Below are 16,344 nucleotides of genomic sequence, written 5' to 3'. Positions count from 1 at the left end.
AATAACATCCAGTATGAAATAATTGGCTGCCTTTTCATAGTTTCCGAAAATGCTCATTGTTCTTCTGTCTTTCTAAAAAACGTATCGTTTAAAATTAATAACTTGAGTACTTGTATTTGGGGGGGGGGGTATGAAATAAAGCAGGAAGGAAAGGGAAGTTAAAGCCACATTCTACTCTTCATGATGGTAAAAGGAAGAGGGGAGACCAAGTTGTCTAAGTCTCTGGCTTTTATACGAATGACTCCATTCCCTTTTTTATAGGAAATATACACATGTAAATGTCCCACTGTGCTGTGCTGAGCCGACTGAGGATGGAGAACAACAGACAATCTGTTGTTGACTGGATTTAGATGTTTTCTTCTTGGTACTATAGCTGCGTCCACCCCAGTTCTGAACCATCTCTTGCACTGTCCTTCCCAAGCCACTGACTGTCTATCTCCTAATATTAGCAATGCTTTTCCCTCTTAATGTTGTTTGCCTCATATCAAATACATTTAAAGTAGTAGTCCTGTGCACACATCTGAGGAACGAGAAAAAGATTTCATAGGAAGGGGCGAAAATGTATGAACAAAAATATTACACAAAACCGATATGGTAGAAGTCAAGATTTATTGAAAAAAATTAATATCTTTGCTATAAAATTTGTAACAGGAATATTTTCCGAATGTTTTTCAATGCATAAACCTGAATGTTACATACCAAGCATAGGACAGCAGCAGTTGTTCCTTCTATTTACATTTTATGAAAATTGCTATGCAGTCCATGTGAAAAGAATACGCGATGGAGAACTGTTACATTAGAAAAATAATATCCTTGATAAAGCATTCTCAAGGAGTCCAATCATAGTTTTCTGCCTCTTCAATAAGGCAAAAGTCCCTGGAACGGCATATAACTTAATTTACAAAATACAATAACTGTTCAAACACATATTCAAGTTTTCTTTTGGTATGATTTTTTCCCCCACTGTAAAATCACTTTTTTGTTGCTGTTTTTGTTGTTTTATTAACTAAAACAGAAAGACCATCAGGAAAATGCCATTTAATGTTGTCAGCTATACATTACATACACAACTCTGTAGCCTGCAACCACCATTGCTACAGGGCCATTAACTGTAAGCATTTGCTCTATTCTGCAGCAAGGCCTAGTTTGAGATTCTGTGGTCACTGACTGTGGAATCATTGCTTGGTATTCATGGGGACAGGTCTGGCATAGTGTGAGGCTTGGTCTAGTGTAAGGAACTGGTACACAATTACATTTCCACGCACATGAAAACGCCACAGATGTCACTGAACAAAGCTTTGGTGGCTCTGCACAGGTCCCACGCTGGCAGACCCCAGCCCTCCTGCTCCCGTACTGTACAGCCCTGGCGGGCTTCAGGCGGTTTCGCTTCCAGCTTTCCTGGCCGTCAGTTAGGTTGTTTTGATTCCTTCAAAGGCACACAACTTCCATCTCTTCTCGAGTGTTGCTCCCACACCAGTGAATTCCTGTTTGAACATCCGTGGTAGCCTCATCAGGAGCATTTCAATTTCATTGGCGGATATCTGTTAGGAAGACAGAGAATTCAATTTTGGGAAAGCAGTCCAACAGAAAGCCAGAAATGGACAGATCTAGTTAAGTTCTGTTTTCCATGGAGACACTGAGTTTTCTCTGTGGCTGTCAGGCAATAGGGGGAAGGACTGCCCTGGATCACCTGGCAGGGTGGGTGTGGGATGAGGGTAGGAGGTCCTGAGCTTGCCTTTCCCATGGATAGAGAGATGCCTCATGGGCAGGACCTCGACTTAACAGCCTTCCCGACATAAAAGGCTCAGCAGTTCCCCACCTCTGCTGTGCTCAGTCTCACCTGCCTAGGGCAGCAACTTTCTGTAGCTCATCAGAAAGCCCCTAAGGTTGGGATTATTTGCCATTCAACCACTTTCTCTTCTTAGAGATGATAAAGGTTTAGAAATGAAGACTAAACCTCAGACTTACAGCAGTAAAACGTCTTGATAGGCAGTCATAAAAAAAACAAAAAAGCCACAATGTCTAGAGAGATGTTTCAGTTAAATTTTTTCCTTAAAACCCCCCAGGAACTTCTTACATTAATGATTTATTTGTTCTTCATTTAAAACAAAATGAACTTTGATCTTTCCTACCACAGCCGCTATCCTTGTTTTACCATGTTTGCATCCCAATCTGGGTGCACTGCAAGAACCTATATACAATAAAATGACCAAATTGGGGGCAGATATTCTGTTTGAAACCCCAATCCGCTATAGTTAAGAGTTAAATGAACCTTACAAAGATAATTAGTCTCTTTAAGCCTTAGAAAATGGGAGTAAAATTTAATAAGGGTGGTGTCAAAGCTGCTGGCTTAGCACAGATTTGGGCACATAGAAATGCTATATAAAGCAGAGTGATTATCAGTGTTCATGGTGTAATTGATACAGAGAGATCAACACTTCCCACGTAACAATATTAAGTTTGTCTTTTTGGTTTGTACTTTAATAGAAAGTCAAATCAACTGTATTTAATTTTCATGGGGAGGACATTCCATATAGATTCAATGTTCCTAGACCTATAGCATAAAATTTTAGTTAAAAAGAGGCATCCCTGGAAGGTAAAATAGATATTCTTTTTAAAAAGTTAATTTTTATTTATATGTATTTATGTGCATTGGTCATATGTGTATGTCTATACCATGTGTGTGGGGGGGGGGGGATGCCAGAGGAGGGAAGCTGATCTTAGAGTTTGAACCACAGGTAGTTGGGAGCCACCTGATGTGGGTACTAGAAACTGAACTTGGGTCTTTTGGAAGAGCAGTAAGTAGTCATTAACCATTGATCCATTTCTCTATCCCCTAATAGATTGTGTTCTGACATGTATGTGTGTATAATTTGAAATCTGAATGAACTGTTACCATAAAACTATGTTAGAAGGATTATTAGATTCCCAAGTCAACCCATAAAATGTTACTAAACAGACGGTTGAAGTTTTCGTAGTGACCTTACAATGAGCCCCCTCTTTCCATGGGATACTGTAAGATTATCTTCTCTAAGATCCTCATTTCTATCCATGAGATACGTGTGGCTGATGGGGAAAATAGAGCTTGGTAAAGACCTGTGCGGGTGGCCTGGGGACTATCTGCTGTATCTGCTTGCTCTTCAGCTGGAGTGGCCAGCCAGGCTGGAAGGGCATTTGTATGAAGCACCAAGCACCCGAGGCTCCTGTTGAGAGAGCAGCCTCCCTGGAGACCTCGGTTAGCAGTCTGGGAATGTAGCCCAGATAATCTATTTTTAACAAGCTCCCCAGCAATTCCATATGGGTTAAGAATCGAGGCTTCAGTCAGACCTCAGACCTTCTCGGATTCAGCTCTGGGCTAAGCCTCAAGCAGCCTGGTCTTGGGCAGCTCTCATTTAATAACCGTGATGTTCAGTTCCCTCCATGTGTAATACAAGTACCATCTCCCTGAGCAGTTGGGAGGAGTAACTCAGTGCCCAGCACAAGCCATCTCCCCTTTGTCTTTCTGTCTCTATACAGTACACAGACAGACAACAGTGGTAGCAGTAAAAGTTTTGGGGCAGAAGGGTCAAGATCTGTGGTCAAAGGTCACACGAGACGAGTACAGGAAGGTTATGTAGTCGAACTCAGTCAGTGTTAGGCCCAGAAGGCATTTTCTTACTTAACTGATACCTAAAACTATGAAGGTTGTGTATTTTAGCAGAGGAATCTGTGTTGTTTCTACAGATGTACAGCTTGTGTAGTTTTTAAAATCAGGCCAAGTAGGTCTACATCCTCACAGGATCAGTTCTTCCTTTTAAAAAAGCAAACAGGTGTTATGTGCATGAGTGTTTTGCCTGCTTGTTAAGTCTGTGCACTACATGGCATGCAGTGCCCATAGAGGCCAGAAGAGGGCATCAGGTCCTCTGGGACTGGAGCCACAGATGGTTGTGGCCATCATGTGGGTGCTGGGAACTGTGCCTTGGTCCTCTGGAAGAAGAGCCAGTCCTCCTGACTGCTGAGCCCTCTCTCCAGCCCTGCTGGCTATTTCTTTCCAGTAGACGGTCTACATCCTTTTTCCTAAGTTTATGCAGGGGACTTTTTCTTTATGCGGCCAGGCTGCACCTCTGCATGCTCTTCTCTCCCCCCTCTCTAAATCTTTTCTCTTTATTCCACACAAGAGACACTTCTATGAGGCTGTATGAGGGTGTGTTGCCCCCTTCTAGAACTCCTTTCTTTTACTTCTAGAAAATGTTGCCAGTCAAACTCTGGGGTGTTATTCTTGGGATGAGCTGTCTTCCTTCAGATCAAGCAGAGGCCCCGGCCATGAGGGGTTAGCTGGTAGCTAGCGTCCAGGATAACTATTCTTCCTCTCCCCCCTCCACCCCCCCCGCACCTCCCCAAACGGGAAGCACATGAAAAAGTTTTAGGGAGGAGGCTACATTTTTAGGATAGAATAAGCGTCTGAAGACATCCTCTATCCTGGAGGCTGGGGTTGCAAGTACGTGTAGCCTGCTTGCTCTGGCTGGGAAGGTCTAAGCAGTGAGACAGCTTTTGAAAAGGTTTTGCCATTCTAATCACACTCGCATGAGATAAGGAAAGGAAACATTTACAAATATAGAAACTGAGGGGCCAGGTAAGGCTGACTTGGGTCCTGACACTATAGTTGGAATGCCATGGTCTTATTAGCAGGTTGCATGGAGGGGATTAGCAGCAACCTGGTCGGGCCTCTGTACTCCTCGGGCAATGCTAACAGCATCCACACCAGCAATCAAACCCTGAGGATTCCTGACGGATCAGGCTCGTGCACACTTCCACGCTGCCTCTGACCAGCACCCTGACATCATACCGGGAGCTGCGCAGACAGATGATGGGCAGCCATGGCCAGCACTCACTTCAAGGTGCTGTAATCTCTTCAGACCTGTTTCCTCTCTCATTCACAAGACTAGGGGATTAACTGGGAAGAAATCTACTAAATGCTCCAAGGACTTGATCTGATTGTTCTCCTGTTAATGTGAGTTTTAGGATGAGTCATTCAAAATGTTCCTATCTGCTCAGCTGTGGCACAGAGCTCAAACTGAGACAGCTTTTGTGCCCCTTTTAAACGAATGCTAATGGCAAGCAAAAGTAAGAAGTATTTGCTATGGGCTTTTCTTTCATATGTGCATATGTATGTATGTGGGTGCACAAACACCAGTGTGCGCGTACAAGTGAGACATCTTTATATCTTCTGCTCTCTCCTTCCACCTTATGTGGGTTCGAGGGGTTGAACCAGGTCACCAGGTCAGCATGGCAAGTGCCTTTATCCACTGCGCCCTCCTACATAGAACACAGATAACTACAGACAGCTAAACGGAGGAGGTAGAGGATGTGAAGTGAGTTCCCCCCCCCCCCCGAGGGATGAACCCAAGTTCTAAAGTTCCTAAGCTTCTCCAGTGTAGTGAGCCATCATTTCTGGTGGCAGTCAGCCAAGCGCCGCGGTCTGCCACACGATGGGATGAAGCATTCCACGCGCCACCTTACCCAGCACATGTACACATTAGGGGGATTTCCCCTAACCTAGAACCCTTCCTAGGGATGGTCACCCGGGGAAGATGGCAAGGGGGTGCTTCTAGGCCACCGTGATGTTTTTTTGGCCTTTCCCATCTCCTGATGTGTTTATGGTGTTTTGTGCATTTTGCCCTCCGTGTTCTCCAAAGCAGTTTCGCTTTACAAGTATTTTTATCTTCCTCATCTCCCTGACTGGTCGCTATCTCTTATCATCTTCCTCTCACTACCATTATATCCTCGGGCTGCTTCTTCATCTGTTTTTGTTTGTTTGTTTTAAATTATGCAGAAAACAACAACAATCCCCCAATCCCCCAAAACAGACAGAGTTTCTCTGTGTAGCCCTGGCTCTCCTGGAATCCTCTCTGTAGACCAGGCTGACCTTAGACTCAGAGATCTGCCTGCCTCTGCCTCCCGAGTGCTAGGATTAAAGGTGTATACCACCACCACCAGGCTAGGGCTTCTAATACTTAATCCTTTAGGAAGACTGAGCTGTGATGCGCTTTATAAAAGGAAACAGATGAAAAGGCCCTATAAGAACCCCGAGGCTTATGTGGTGTTGACATCCCAGAGGAAGTCATGAGGAAATGTGAGTCCTGATGCGATTGTGTCCTGCTCTGTTGGCTCCAGCCCAAGCCCACAGCCTCCTCGCCAGGTCTGCAGACAGATGTGATGTGATGGAGCTGCCATGTCCCACACTGTCAGGTAAGGGGGGTCTGAAGAGTTGGGACACTGAAAAGATGCTAGCATACGGCAAGGTACCAGCAAGGCTGAGCACAAAGCCATATTTCTTGCACATGATGCACTGGGTTTTGACCTCTGGAGTGCGTGTGAACCGTGCTTGTTGCTGTGTCCCTGTGCTAAGCATGGTATGAGCAAGCACAGACGCCATAGGGCAAGTGTTCAGTGCAGGTGAGAAAGGAAGGAAGGAAGATAAAACGGAGGATTTGGAAGAGGAAGGGAGGTTCAGAGGAGGAAAAGATAAACACGGGAGAATTAAAAGGACGTCATGGGAAAAAAAAAAAAAAAAAAAAAAACCAGGGAGGAAGGGATGAAGAATGGGAGGCCACGGAGGCCACACTGGCTTACATGGTCCAGAGGGATGCTCCTGGCCAGAGCGCCAGGCTGCTCTGCTCTCTCGGGTTTTGTGAGTCTCTGACTGTGACCCCACCCTGCTCAATCTGGTACTTTACTCCTTTATGTCTGACTTTCAAGTTTATTTAATACATTCTTTTTGGGTGGAGTGGGGGAGGGAGCGTGTTGCTAGGAACTGGACCCAGGTACCTTGTCCATGTGAGTCAATTCCCCCCCCCCCTCATCTTTGCTGTGTGCTGGCCATCTGTCCTGATTCCCTCTGGACCACAGGACCAACCTGGGCCCATGAAAAGGACTGACATAGTCTCGTATTCCTGGGGCGTCACACAGCCCTCTTGGCTTCCCTTACTGTGAGTGAGCATATTCTCTTTTGCAGTCAAGTGGAGAGTCGGTTCCCTTCTGGAGGTGCTACGATACCTAAAAAGCACATTCATTACAGTCTGTCTAGGCAATCGTTCATTAATGCTCACTGACAGCTGGCTGTTAACACCAGCACATATATCACAGTGAGGATTATTCATGTGGGAAATTTAAATATTCCACTAGGAACACTTCACCCACCGTCACCATCCCCCCACAGCCCAGGAAAGAATGCCGGGCCACTAAGGCAAAGCTAGGATCTCGTGGAAGCTGAAATTGTGCATGTGCAGAGAAATGTTTTAAAAATGCAGATGATTTTTTTTCGTTGGTGGTAAATGCTCACCTATTTCTGAGCACCCAAGCTGGTGTCCTGCCACAGAGTGGGTCTGCCTGCATCTGGCAGCATCTGTTGTCAGATCATAACGAGTCTGTTGTTTTGGAACCACTCTAGGAGCTTTCAGTGGAGGCTGTAGGTTATACAGAGGTGGGCAGGGCAGCCTGCCACACACACACAGAGGACTGGATTACAGCCCCTTGAAGATGCAAATTTGCCTTCTTTAATTCCAGAGCTTGGGAGTCAGGCATGTAGGTTTGAAGCTAGCTTGGTGTATCTAGTTGGTCTATGTAGAGTTCTGGGCCAGTCAGAGATGAAACTCTGTCTCAAAGGAAACTATATACACGTGTGTGTGTGTGTGTGTGTGTGCGTGTGTGTGTGTGTGTGTATATGTGTGTGTGTGTGTATATGTGTGTGTGTGTGTGTGTGTGTGTGTGTGTGTAGATTGGAGAAGAGCCTCTAGACCAGCAGTCCTCAACCTAGGGCTCGTGACCCCTTTGGGGGTCGAACAACCCTCTTCATGGGATTTGCCTAAGAGCACTGGGAAACCCAGATACTTACATTATGATTCATAACAGTAGCAAAATTACAGTTATGAACTTAGCAATGAAAATAATTTTATGGTTGGAGCTCACCATGAGGACCTGTCTTAAAAGGTCACAGCATTAGGAAAGTTGAGAACTGCTGCCCTAGACTGTATGAGCAGTTAGACGGAGCTAAGGGAGGCAGGCAGGAAGCTATCAGTTGCCACAGCTCTACTCCAGAGTCAGTAGGGCTTAGCATCCGTGGGAGGGTGGAGTCCCTCAGCTCACAGCTGGGATTCCGTTCCAAGGTGAGTGAAGATGTGGAGTTGTCTGCTTTGAAGATTCAGCAAAGCCTCCCTGTCTCCCGGAAAGAAGCATCTTGTCTGCCTGCCTCACATTTCTGATAGAAGACAGGTGGATGAAGAAATAAAGAGTGGGTAGCTGGGAACAAGCCAAGAAGGGGAGAAAGCAAAATGCAAATATCATTATCAGGAACGAAAGTAATATTTAGCTGGAAAATGGCCTATTATGGGGCTACATGGTTTTAGGAGCCATGAACAATTTACATGCCCAGCATAATTTAAATTAATTCTTGCCCTCACTTCCATTCCCAATCACTCTCATTCCCAAGTGCAGCCTTTGGGGGACTGCTAGTAAAAAAAAACAGTTACATTACAGGGCTGGACAGGGCCTGCTTTTCTTGCTTTCGTCATTACAGGGGTGAGCAGAATCTAAATGCTTGCTGGCTTACAATTGTACCAGTGGTGGTAGTGTCAAATCTTAAGGAAACTGTGGTGTTCTGGGTGAAAATGTCACATATTGATTTTATTATTAGAAGAAGCAAACTTGCTGCGCAATGGTGGGTGGTATAGAGCCATGTTGCCTTAATGCAATAGTAACCAAAACTCTGCACAGGGCCACAACTCCCCATCATTCGAATGAAACCAGAGGCAGCTGGGCCTGGCCGCTCACCTTGGAGACAGTATCCTCAGGCTGCCTGAAGATCCAGGACTGTGAGCCTTTTGGCAGCTGATGTGGGGACAAGGCCCTGGTGAATCCTCTTAAAGAAGGCAAGCCTCTTGTTATTTTGTTTTCTTTGTAAAGCTCTGAAGATATGGGATTCCAGAATTCAGCAAGAATTTCCCCTCTGGATTAAAAAGCATAAATATCCTCATAGCCTCTCTGGGCTAGAAAGAATATGTGGTCCAGTCCCTGGCACCCAGCAGTTTTAGAGTCCTTTGTAATACATTCACCTCGGGAATGAGGACGAAACTTGGCAGCACTACTGGACATTTCCCTGAGGAGATGGAGGACTGTGTGGGCAGAAATGGAAGTGGAGAGAACTCTGTGTGTTTCCTTTCTGAGGGAAGTACACTGTTGTCTTCTAAGCTAGAACTGCCCTTAGAGCCCCAGGGATTTCACCAGGGTTAGATGATGTAGATTAAGGCTCATCCCACCACTGACAGCAGGTGTGCATATGGTTCCTTCAGCCATCGCTCATACCTGGCTCTCAGGCTGTCTGAGGAGGCGGCCTCACACCCTGTAGCCAGGCTGTATCCCAACCCTACGCATAGTGGGGTGAAGGATGTCTGGAGAAGACTGGCAGAGGCCTAGCTTCTGTCTAGTACCTGGGGTGAGTTACAGTGGAAGGGACCAGAGGGAGAAACATCCTCTCCATAGGCATAAACAGATGGAGGCCATCGAGGTCCCGCTTCTGGTGGGCAATCCCAGTGGCAGCAGAAGGAACCTCATGAGGTTCCTACTGTTACTTCATTTAAATGGCTCCCACTCCCGGCTACTTATTATAGTCAGGACTGGGTGTGGCCATCCCACAGTGGGAGCTGTGTCTCTTGCCACTGTCTTTCCTCATATAGGGTCTGGGTCTATACCACTGGTCAGAGGGAGATGGCTTAAGACCTTTTATCACTTCTGATGCTACCCCCCCCCAAAAAAAACAAACCAACCAACAAACAAACAAACAAAACCCAGAGCTTGATAAGGGGCACCATTACACGGCCGCTCCAATCTTCATCATACACAACTGAAGTGTTGTGTGCTTGATTGTGTGGCCTGCAGAGACAAGTGAGTCTCTGTACTTACCAGAATGCAACTGGCCAAAGTCTCCAAGCAGCCTAAGAACCTTTAGCAGACTATTCTAAAGTGCCCAGGCAAAAATCAGAATCAATATCCCATAACAAACTGACATGCTGATGCCACCATCAGGGAAAGCCACATTCTGAGAAGACCTCTCCATGACAGTAGTGGCTGATCCAGCACATGCAGGAATCTCAGTGGAGGAGCACAACGACTGTGGAAAAGTCAATTTCTCTAGGAGCACATTCCAAAGCAATTAAATAATGTCCACTGGAGAATTTGAAAGCTGATTATACAAAAACAAAAGACAAAAACCAAAGACATAAAGCTCACTAGCCAAATAACAAGTAATGAGATGGGACCCATACTAAAATGTCTAAGACAAAAAAGCCCAGGATCACATGGTTTCACTACTGAACCTTACAAAACTTCAGAGGTACTAATGCCAATTCATCCTGAACTATTCTGAAGATCTGAAATTTAAAGACCTCACCAAACTTATTCCATGTAGCCAGAATTCTCTAGTTTTTAGTTCTCTAGTTACTTCCCTAGGACACAAGGGAAAGGAAAAGAAAACTACTGGGAACATATCCCTGATAAATGCTAATACAAAAACTCTCAACAACATACTATCAAATTGAATTTAGCAACACATGAAAAAGATCAGTACCATGATAGTGATGGAGTGATTCTGCATATGCAAATCAATAAATGCAATTTATCACACTTCTATAACAAATGATAAATTCCAGTAAGCAGAAAATGCATTTGATAAAAGTCAACATCTCTTCATATTAAAAGTCCTGATAGATGACTTATTACTGTTTAGCACAATAAAGGCTGTACCTGACAAACCCACAGCTAACATCACACAAAATAAGGAAATGCTGAGAGCATCTATCTTAAGATCAGGAATAAGATAAGCTCATGGGGAAAACACTAAAAACAGGAAATCCCTGAAACTGACCAGATTCACTAGCTTCCTCCCTCCCTAAGCGCATGTAAGCAGTAAGGACTGCCTAAACACATGTAAGCAGTAAGGACTGCCGTGAAGTATGCTCAGACCAACTGAGCTGCCTGGAAGAAAGCCAGGCCCAGGAAACCAGCAGCCTGGAAAGGCTCAGGCCCACTGGGCTACCAGAAAGGACAAGCTCCAACCTGCTGAGCAGCCTGAAAGGTTCTCTGTGCGCTCCAGGTTTTCAGCCATTCTGAAGGACTCTCCCACATTGTGGTGGGCTTCTGGTAATGGTGGTGCTGCCATTGTGTCATTTCTGCTATGTTAAATAATGCCAGTAAAACTTATTGATGTACCATTTTGGATCCTGGTGGCATTTTTACTTCAGTCTGTCATCTGTTCCCTATCTAAGGTAAATAGATGTTTATTCATGTCTCCCCATAAATAGTGACACACACATGTAGGAAGGGAATAGTTGATACAGGTGCTATAATGGGGGAGAGTTTAACTAGGGAGGGAGGAAAATACAGAGGAAGAGATAGGGGACAGGAATAACTAACACTAAGGATTTTTGAGAAAATCGTATGGAATTGCAGTTTATGCTTATCTAGAGTTACATATAATACACACAAAGTGTATGTGGACATGTAGTTATGTCACTTGGGGTGTTAATGCTATCCCCAAGAGCCATAAACTATCTAACAAAAATTCCAGTATCAGGCATGGGAAACCTCCTTTTGAGTCATTGGTCAGGGGAGTTCAATAGACCCACCTTAAAAAAAAAAAAAAAAAAGAATTAAACAATTATAGGCCACTGCCCTTGCTCTCGGTTGCCTCCCTGAACTTGAAGGTAAGTCCCTATTGCTGAAGATGCCATAGACTTTGAACACAGGTCTTGGAGGAATCAAGTCAGAACTGACCTGAACACCACCTCCCTGAAGACTAGCTCTCTATGGCATCTGAAGGTGCTATGTAAGCTGCCAAGAGCTTACTTAGATAGGAAGTCTAGGAGCCATGATAAGATGCCTACAAAGGTGCGGTGTGGCACTTACATCGTGGAATAAGCAACAGCTCTCACTGGATTAAAGCTTGCTCAATAGGATTCATGCCTGCTGCTGTAAGCTTAGCCAACTGCCCACTGCTGAGGTCATGGACCCTAGAGGATAACGCATTACTGTAACTTTCCTACACCACTGTAATTTCTAAGCATATTCAAAATGCCATCCTTCCACCCACACATCAGCGTAGCTCCTGCTTCTCATTAAGGAGCTCCTTTTAACAGCAGAGACCATTACAGACCACCACCAAGGGTCAAAATATGAAGAAGAACTGCCCATGCTCTGCCCCAAGGGGAGCATCTACAAAACAACCCCTTATACCTAAGGCTCACGGATCATTGCAGAAGAGGAATGGAAATATTTTATGAACCAGATGACACCTGCTATGAGATTGTGTCTTCTATATATGACAGAGAACCTTCACCCATGGAATCTCAACAACATGGTAGCCTAAACAAGATCTGAACAGTGACAGGACCAGTTGACATGCCATGCTAAGGTAAATGGGGAACAATGAACAAGGACCCAGCCCCTAGATGACAAACAAAGTACAGGCAATTAATGACTATTGAGAAAGGAATAATTGGTCTTTCCCAAGGGTGAGCCCCTAACTGATTATCCAATATCATTAGAAAATATCATTTATATAACCACACTCATAGGAGCAACACTAACTGGACTCAGACTGTTGTATTCATATTTGTGTATATATGTAACAATAATAAAGAGAAATAATTCCGCCGGCAAATGGGCGGATGAACTGAACTAAAGAACTCTGTCGAAAGAAGTGTGTATGGTCAGTATATAAAGTGTTTAGCATCCTTGGCTACCATGAAAATGCAAATGAGAACACCATGGAGATTCTACCTCACCCTGTTTGGAAAACAGGTAACAGATGCTGTGTAGGAGGTAGGGAAAGGGGACCCTTATCTGCTGTAACTTGGTGGGTCTGTTCTTTGGTTCATCCATTGTGAAAATCATTATGACGTAAAACAAATTAGATGCATGGACTAGGGAGGTGCCCTAGTGACCTAGAGCACCCCCTGTTCTCCCAGAGGACCCTCTTTGTTTCCCAGCCCCTGCATGGGCGCTAACAAACCATCTGTAAGCCCAGTTCCATGGGATCTGCCCTCTTCTGGACTCTGCAGGCACTGTACACTCATGGTATCCATACGTGCAGTCCAAAAAACGTATGATAAAAATACATTTAAAAAATTAAATGCAGATCATATGATCCAGCTATACGACTCTGGGTATTTACCCAATGAAATCTCAATTAGGATATAGAGATCTATCTACCCAAGTACCCTATTATAATATCCATAGTAGGCATATTGTATTGTCAGCCTAGGTGTTGATCAACAGATTAATAGGTATGCATTAAAGAACTACTCATCTATAAAGAGTGAAATCTTGACATTATGTGAAGTGACATAAGCCTACACAGAAAGGCAGGTGTCTTCACTCATATTTGGAAACAAACCTTGGGGGTGTGACAAGAGAAAACACCACACTACATTCCCCTAATATGTACCATCAATGTGTATGGGTAGGAAAAAAAAAAGTTTAAAACCTGACTTCTTTTATCCTTCATAAAAGTCTGTGACTAAAAACCACTTGCAGTTCCAGATGGTTCCTCTCAAAGGGGAAGTGTCAGGTCTACTTAATGAAGCTCAAGCAGGCAGCGTTGTGATCCGGAGTTGGTAAAAATCACCGGCGTCAACTGAGAATGCAGTGTGGTAATGTAATCCTGTATTGCGTGCTAACCACAGAATACAGCGGATGCCCTAGATATCAGCGGCAGGGTCACAGAGCCTGAGGCTGAGCGTCTGGGAGCACAAGGTTCAGTACTTTTCTCTGCCTGGAGGTGGCGCGTCTGTTTACTTCCTCTGCCTTTAAGGCAGGTTTTTTCCTGGCTTGAGGGATTTCTCTGGTCGTTGGCTGTAGGGACCAGCCCTCTCCTGACTCTCACAGACAGCCCCTCTAAAGGACATGGCTTTACCAGCTGCAGCCCCTCTCAATTGTTCACCTGAACTCACCCCCCCCCACACACACAGTCTCTTTGCATTTGGCAAAAACACTGCTAATTTTCAGATGAGAGAGCCAAACTTCAGAAAACCATCCCAAGGTCTGACTCCCGGTGTGACCCATAAGGAACACAGCTGAGGATAACTCAGCTGTCATTTTTAACACTTAGAAAATAATGTTAAAAACATCTATTGACAGACATTCTCGAGCACCATATCAGATCTTTAGGCTATTGATGGTGCCGGTCACTCCATGTGACACCTTGAGCATGGAATCTTGTGTGAACGTGACCTGAGGATCCTGGCTCATTAGCCACCCCTCACAATGTCTTCCTCCTCGTCTCTGAAACCTTCAGGCCAGTCTGAAATTTCAAATCTCTCACGGGCTTTTCAAAGCGCTCTAGCATCCGTAGACCGTGACAAGTCACTGTCAATTTAAATAACTGATTTTTTTTCTTCGTATAAAGAAAAGCAAGTGGATGACAACTGTCTGCCAAAGCCCCGGGTCCTTTGAGAGGGGTTGCTATGGGGCCTATCCTAATACAGCTCACGCGACGTCCACCTGCAGCCAGCCAGCAACACGCTGAATTCCAGCAATGAAAGTTCAATAAAACAAAATAAAACAAAAACCACTTTACCTTAGAGTCCAGCTGCTGCATGTATGACCACAGATACTCTATATTAGCTCCAAAGGGGTGGACATGAAGAAACGTTGATATGATGCCTGCATTAAAACAAACAAAATGAAAAGATAAGCATCGTAAGTTCTTTGGAGGAGCGTGGGGAGGAGTCTCATGTAACTAATGCCATCTGACCTCACCAACCTTCACGGGACTGAGTCACATGGTCTGACCATTTCCAACACCTCTCAACCAGCATCCACCAACAGCGCACTCCGCAGACAGTAACAGTGATGCGGTGGAAGACATGGAAGAGAATAAATGCGCTGTCTCGTGGAATGGGGATGTCTGGCGGCTAGCGTGGCTAGACTCTGGAAAGATGCATAGACTGATAGAAGTATTTCTTTTTTTTTTTTAAGATTTATTTATTTATTATATGTAAGTACACTGTAGCTGTCTTCAGACACTCCAGAAGAGGGCGTCAGATCTTGTTACAGGTGGTTATGAGCCACCATGTGGTTGCTGGGATTTGAACTCCGGACCTTCGGAAGAGCAGTCGGGTGCTCTTACCCACTGAGTCATCTCGCCAGCCCCCGATAGAAGTATTTCTAAACCAAGGCTCCGGGAAGCTGGAAGCAGCTCAACAACCAAGTGTATGCTCGATTTACTGATCTGAAATTGTAGCTTTTTGGAAGGTTAAAATGATCTATTTTTCTTTCAATGGACTTTGTAGTCTGAAAACAGCTTAGACAGCTGTGTGAGAGATCACGTGGCCTCGAGTGTCCTTGATAATTACAGTCTCTGGTTATGAAACATGAGTAATTCACATCCGGACATGGGCTCCACAGAACTAGTGCCACTCCCGCAGGCTGTGGCTGCCGGGGAAAGGGACCTGGGCGCTTTCCTCTCCTCTGCTCTAACTCACATGGTGGTCATCACTTGTAAAGGTCTGGGGACCCGTGCTCTGCTGAAATCCTTTCCACCTTGGTTGTACTAACAAATGGCAGGATTATCAATGTCAGGACCGAACTGAAAAGCGTGGTCTCCCTTCCCATCCTCCCTGCTCCAGGGGCCAAAAGCGAAATCGTGAGGGAGTCAGTTTCACAGACTGAGTGCTGCTCTTGGTGGAAAGGTCAAGCTTAGAGGGAGGCTAAAGTCTTTAGTCAGGTGTGATTTGTGCTCTATCTCCCACACTGCGTACTGTGAGAACTGATGCTGGCGAGTCAAAGGCCACTTGCCTGAGATGCAGTCAGGGCAGGCACCGGCCAAGCAGCAGGCCAGCCTACACTTGCAGGGGTCTTGAACTGATTAGGGATGGTGTTTGTCCCTCTGTCATCCTCTGTGATGTATGGGGTGCTCACAGATGAGTGCCAGCCAGGTTTCAAAGACAAGTTCCCGGCTTATCTTAGGACAAGGATAGAGAACGAGGGTCTGGAAGAGTTCTCCTGATGACTGTCTTTCGAGGTTTGCATGAGGACGGTAGGAAGTTACATCTCCGTCAAGCTGAAATATCTGTATTCCGAGACTGTCTGCTCGGTGACACAGAGAGCTCGCCTTTTATTTCAAGTCTATGCAGATCGTTTTTTGATCTACAGTTTTACGGCATAATGGGGGACCATCTATAGGTGATGATGGTAATTTTAACATCTTTAAGTGACCACTTGAGAAAATGTAGTTTCTCTGTTCTGTATGCTTAGGTTTTCTTTTTCTTTTTTTTTTTTTTTTTTTCCTCATTTAAAAAAAAATCAGATTCA

The 16,344-nt window shown here is 44.9% G+C and overlaps 1 protein-coding gene across 5 annotated transcripts in view; it reads right to left on the bottom strand.

Moving 5' to 3' along the window:
• Positions 1–590: 590 nt before the first annotated feature.
• The window catches only part of Enox1 (ecto-NOX disulfide-thiol exchanger 1), a 549,637-nt gene continuing 533,883 nt past the window's right edge, over positions 591–16,344 (bottom strand). For 4 of the 5 annotated variants that reach the window (XM_021202858.2, XM_021202859.2, XM_029541528.1 and 1 more), the window contains 2 exons: positions 14,609–14,694; positions 591–1,541 (listed from right to left, as the gene is read on the bottom strand). In XM_021202858.2, coding sequence (XP_021058517.1) covers positions 1,410–1,541; positions 14,609–14,694 — 218 coding nt within the window. In that variant the 3' untranslated portion in view covers positions 591–1,409. The remainder of the gene's footprint in view (positions 1,542–14,608; positions 14,695–16,344) is intronic. The other variant, XM_029541530.1, reaches the window with a different exon arrangement.

The sequence above is a fragment of the Mus pahari genome, chromosome 8 (genome assembly GCF_900095145.1).
Source record: "Mus pahari chromosome 8, PAHARI_EIJ_v1.1, whole genome shotgun sequence".
NCBI classification, from domain to species: Eukaryota; Metazoa; Chordata; class Mammalia; order Rodentia; family Muridae; genus Mus; species Mus pahari.
Note: the sequence above shows the minus strand (reverse complement) of the source record. Positions and strands in the feature narration are given on the sequence as shown.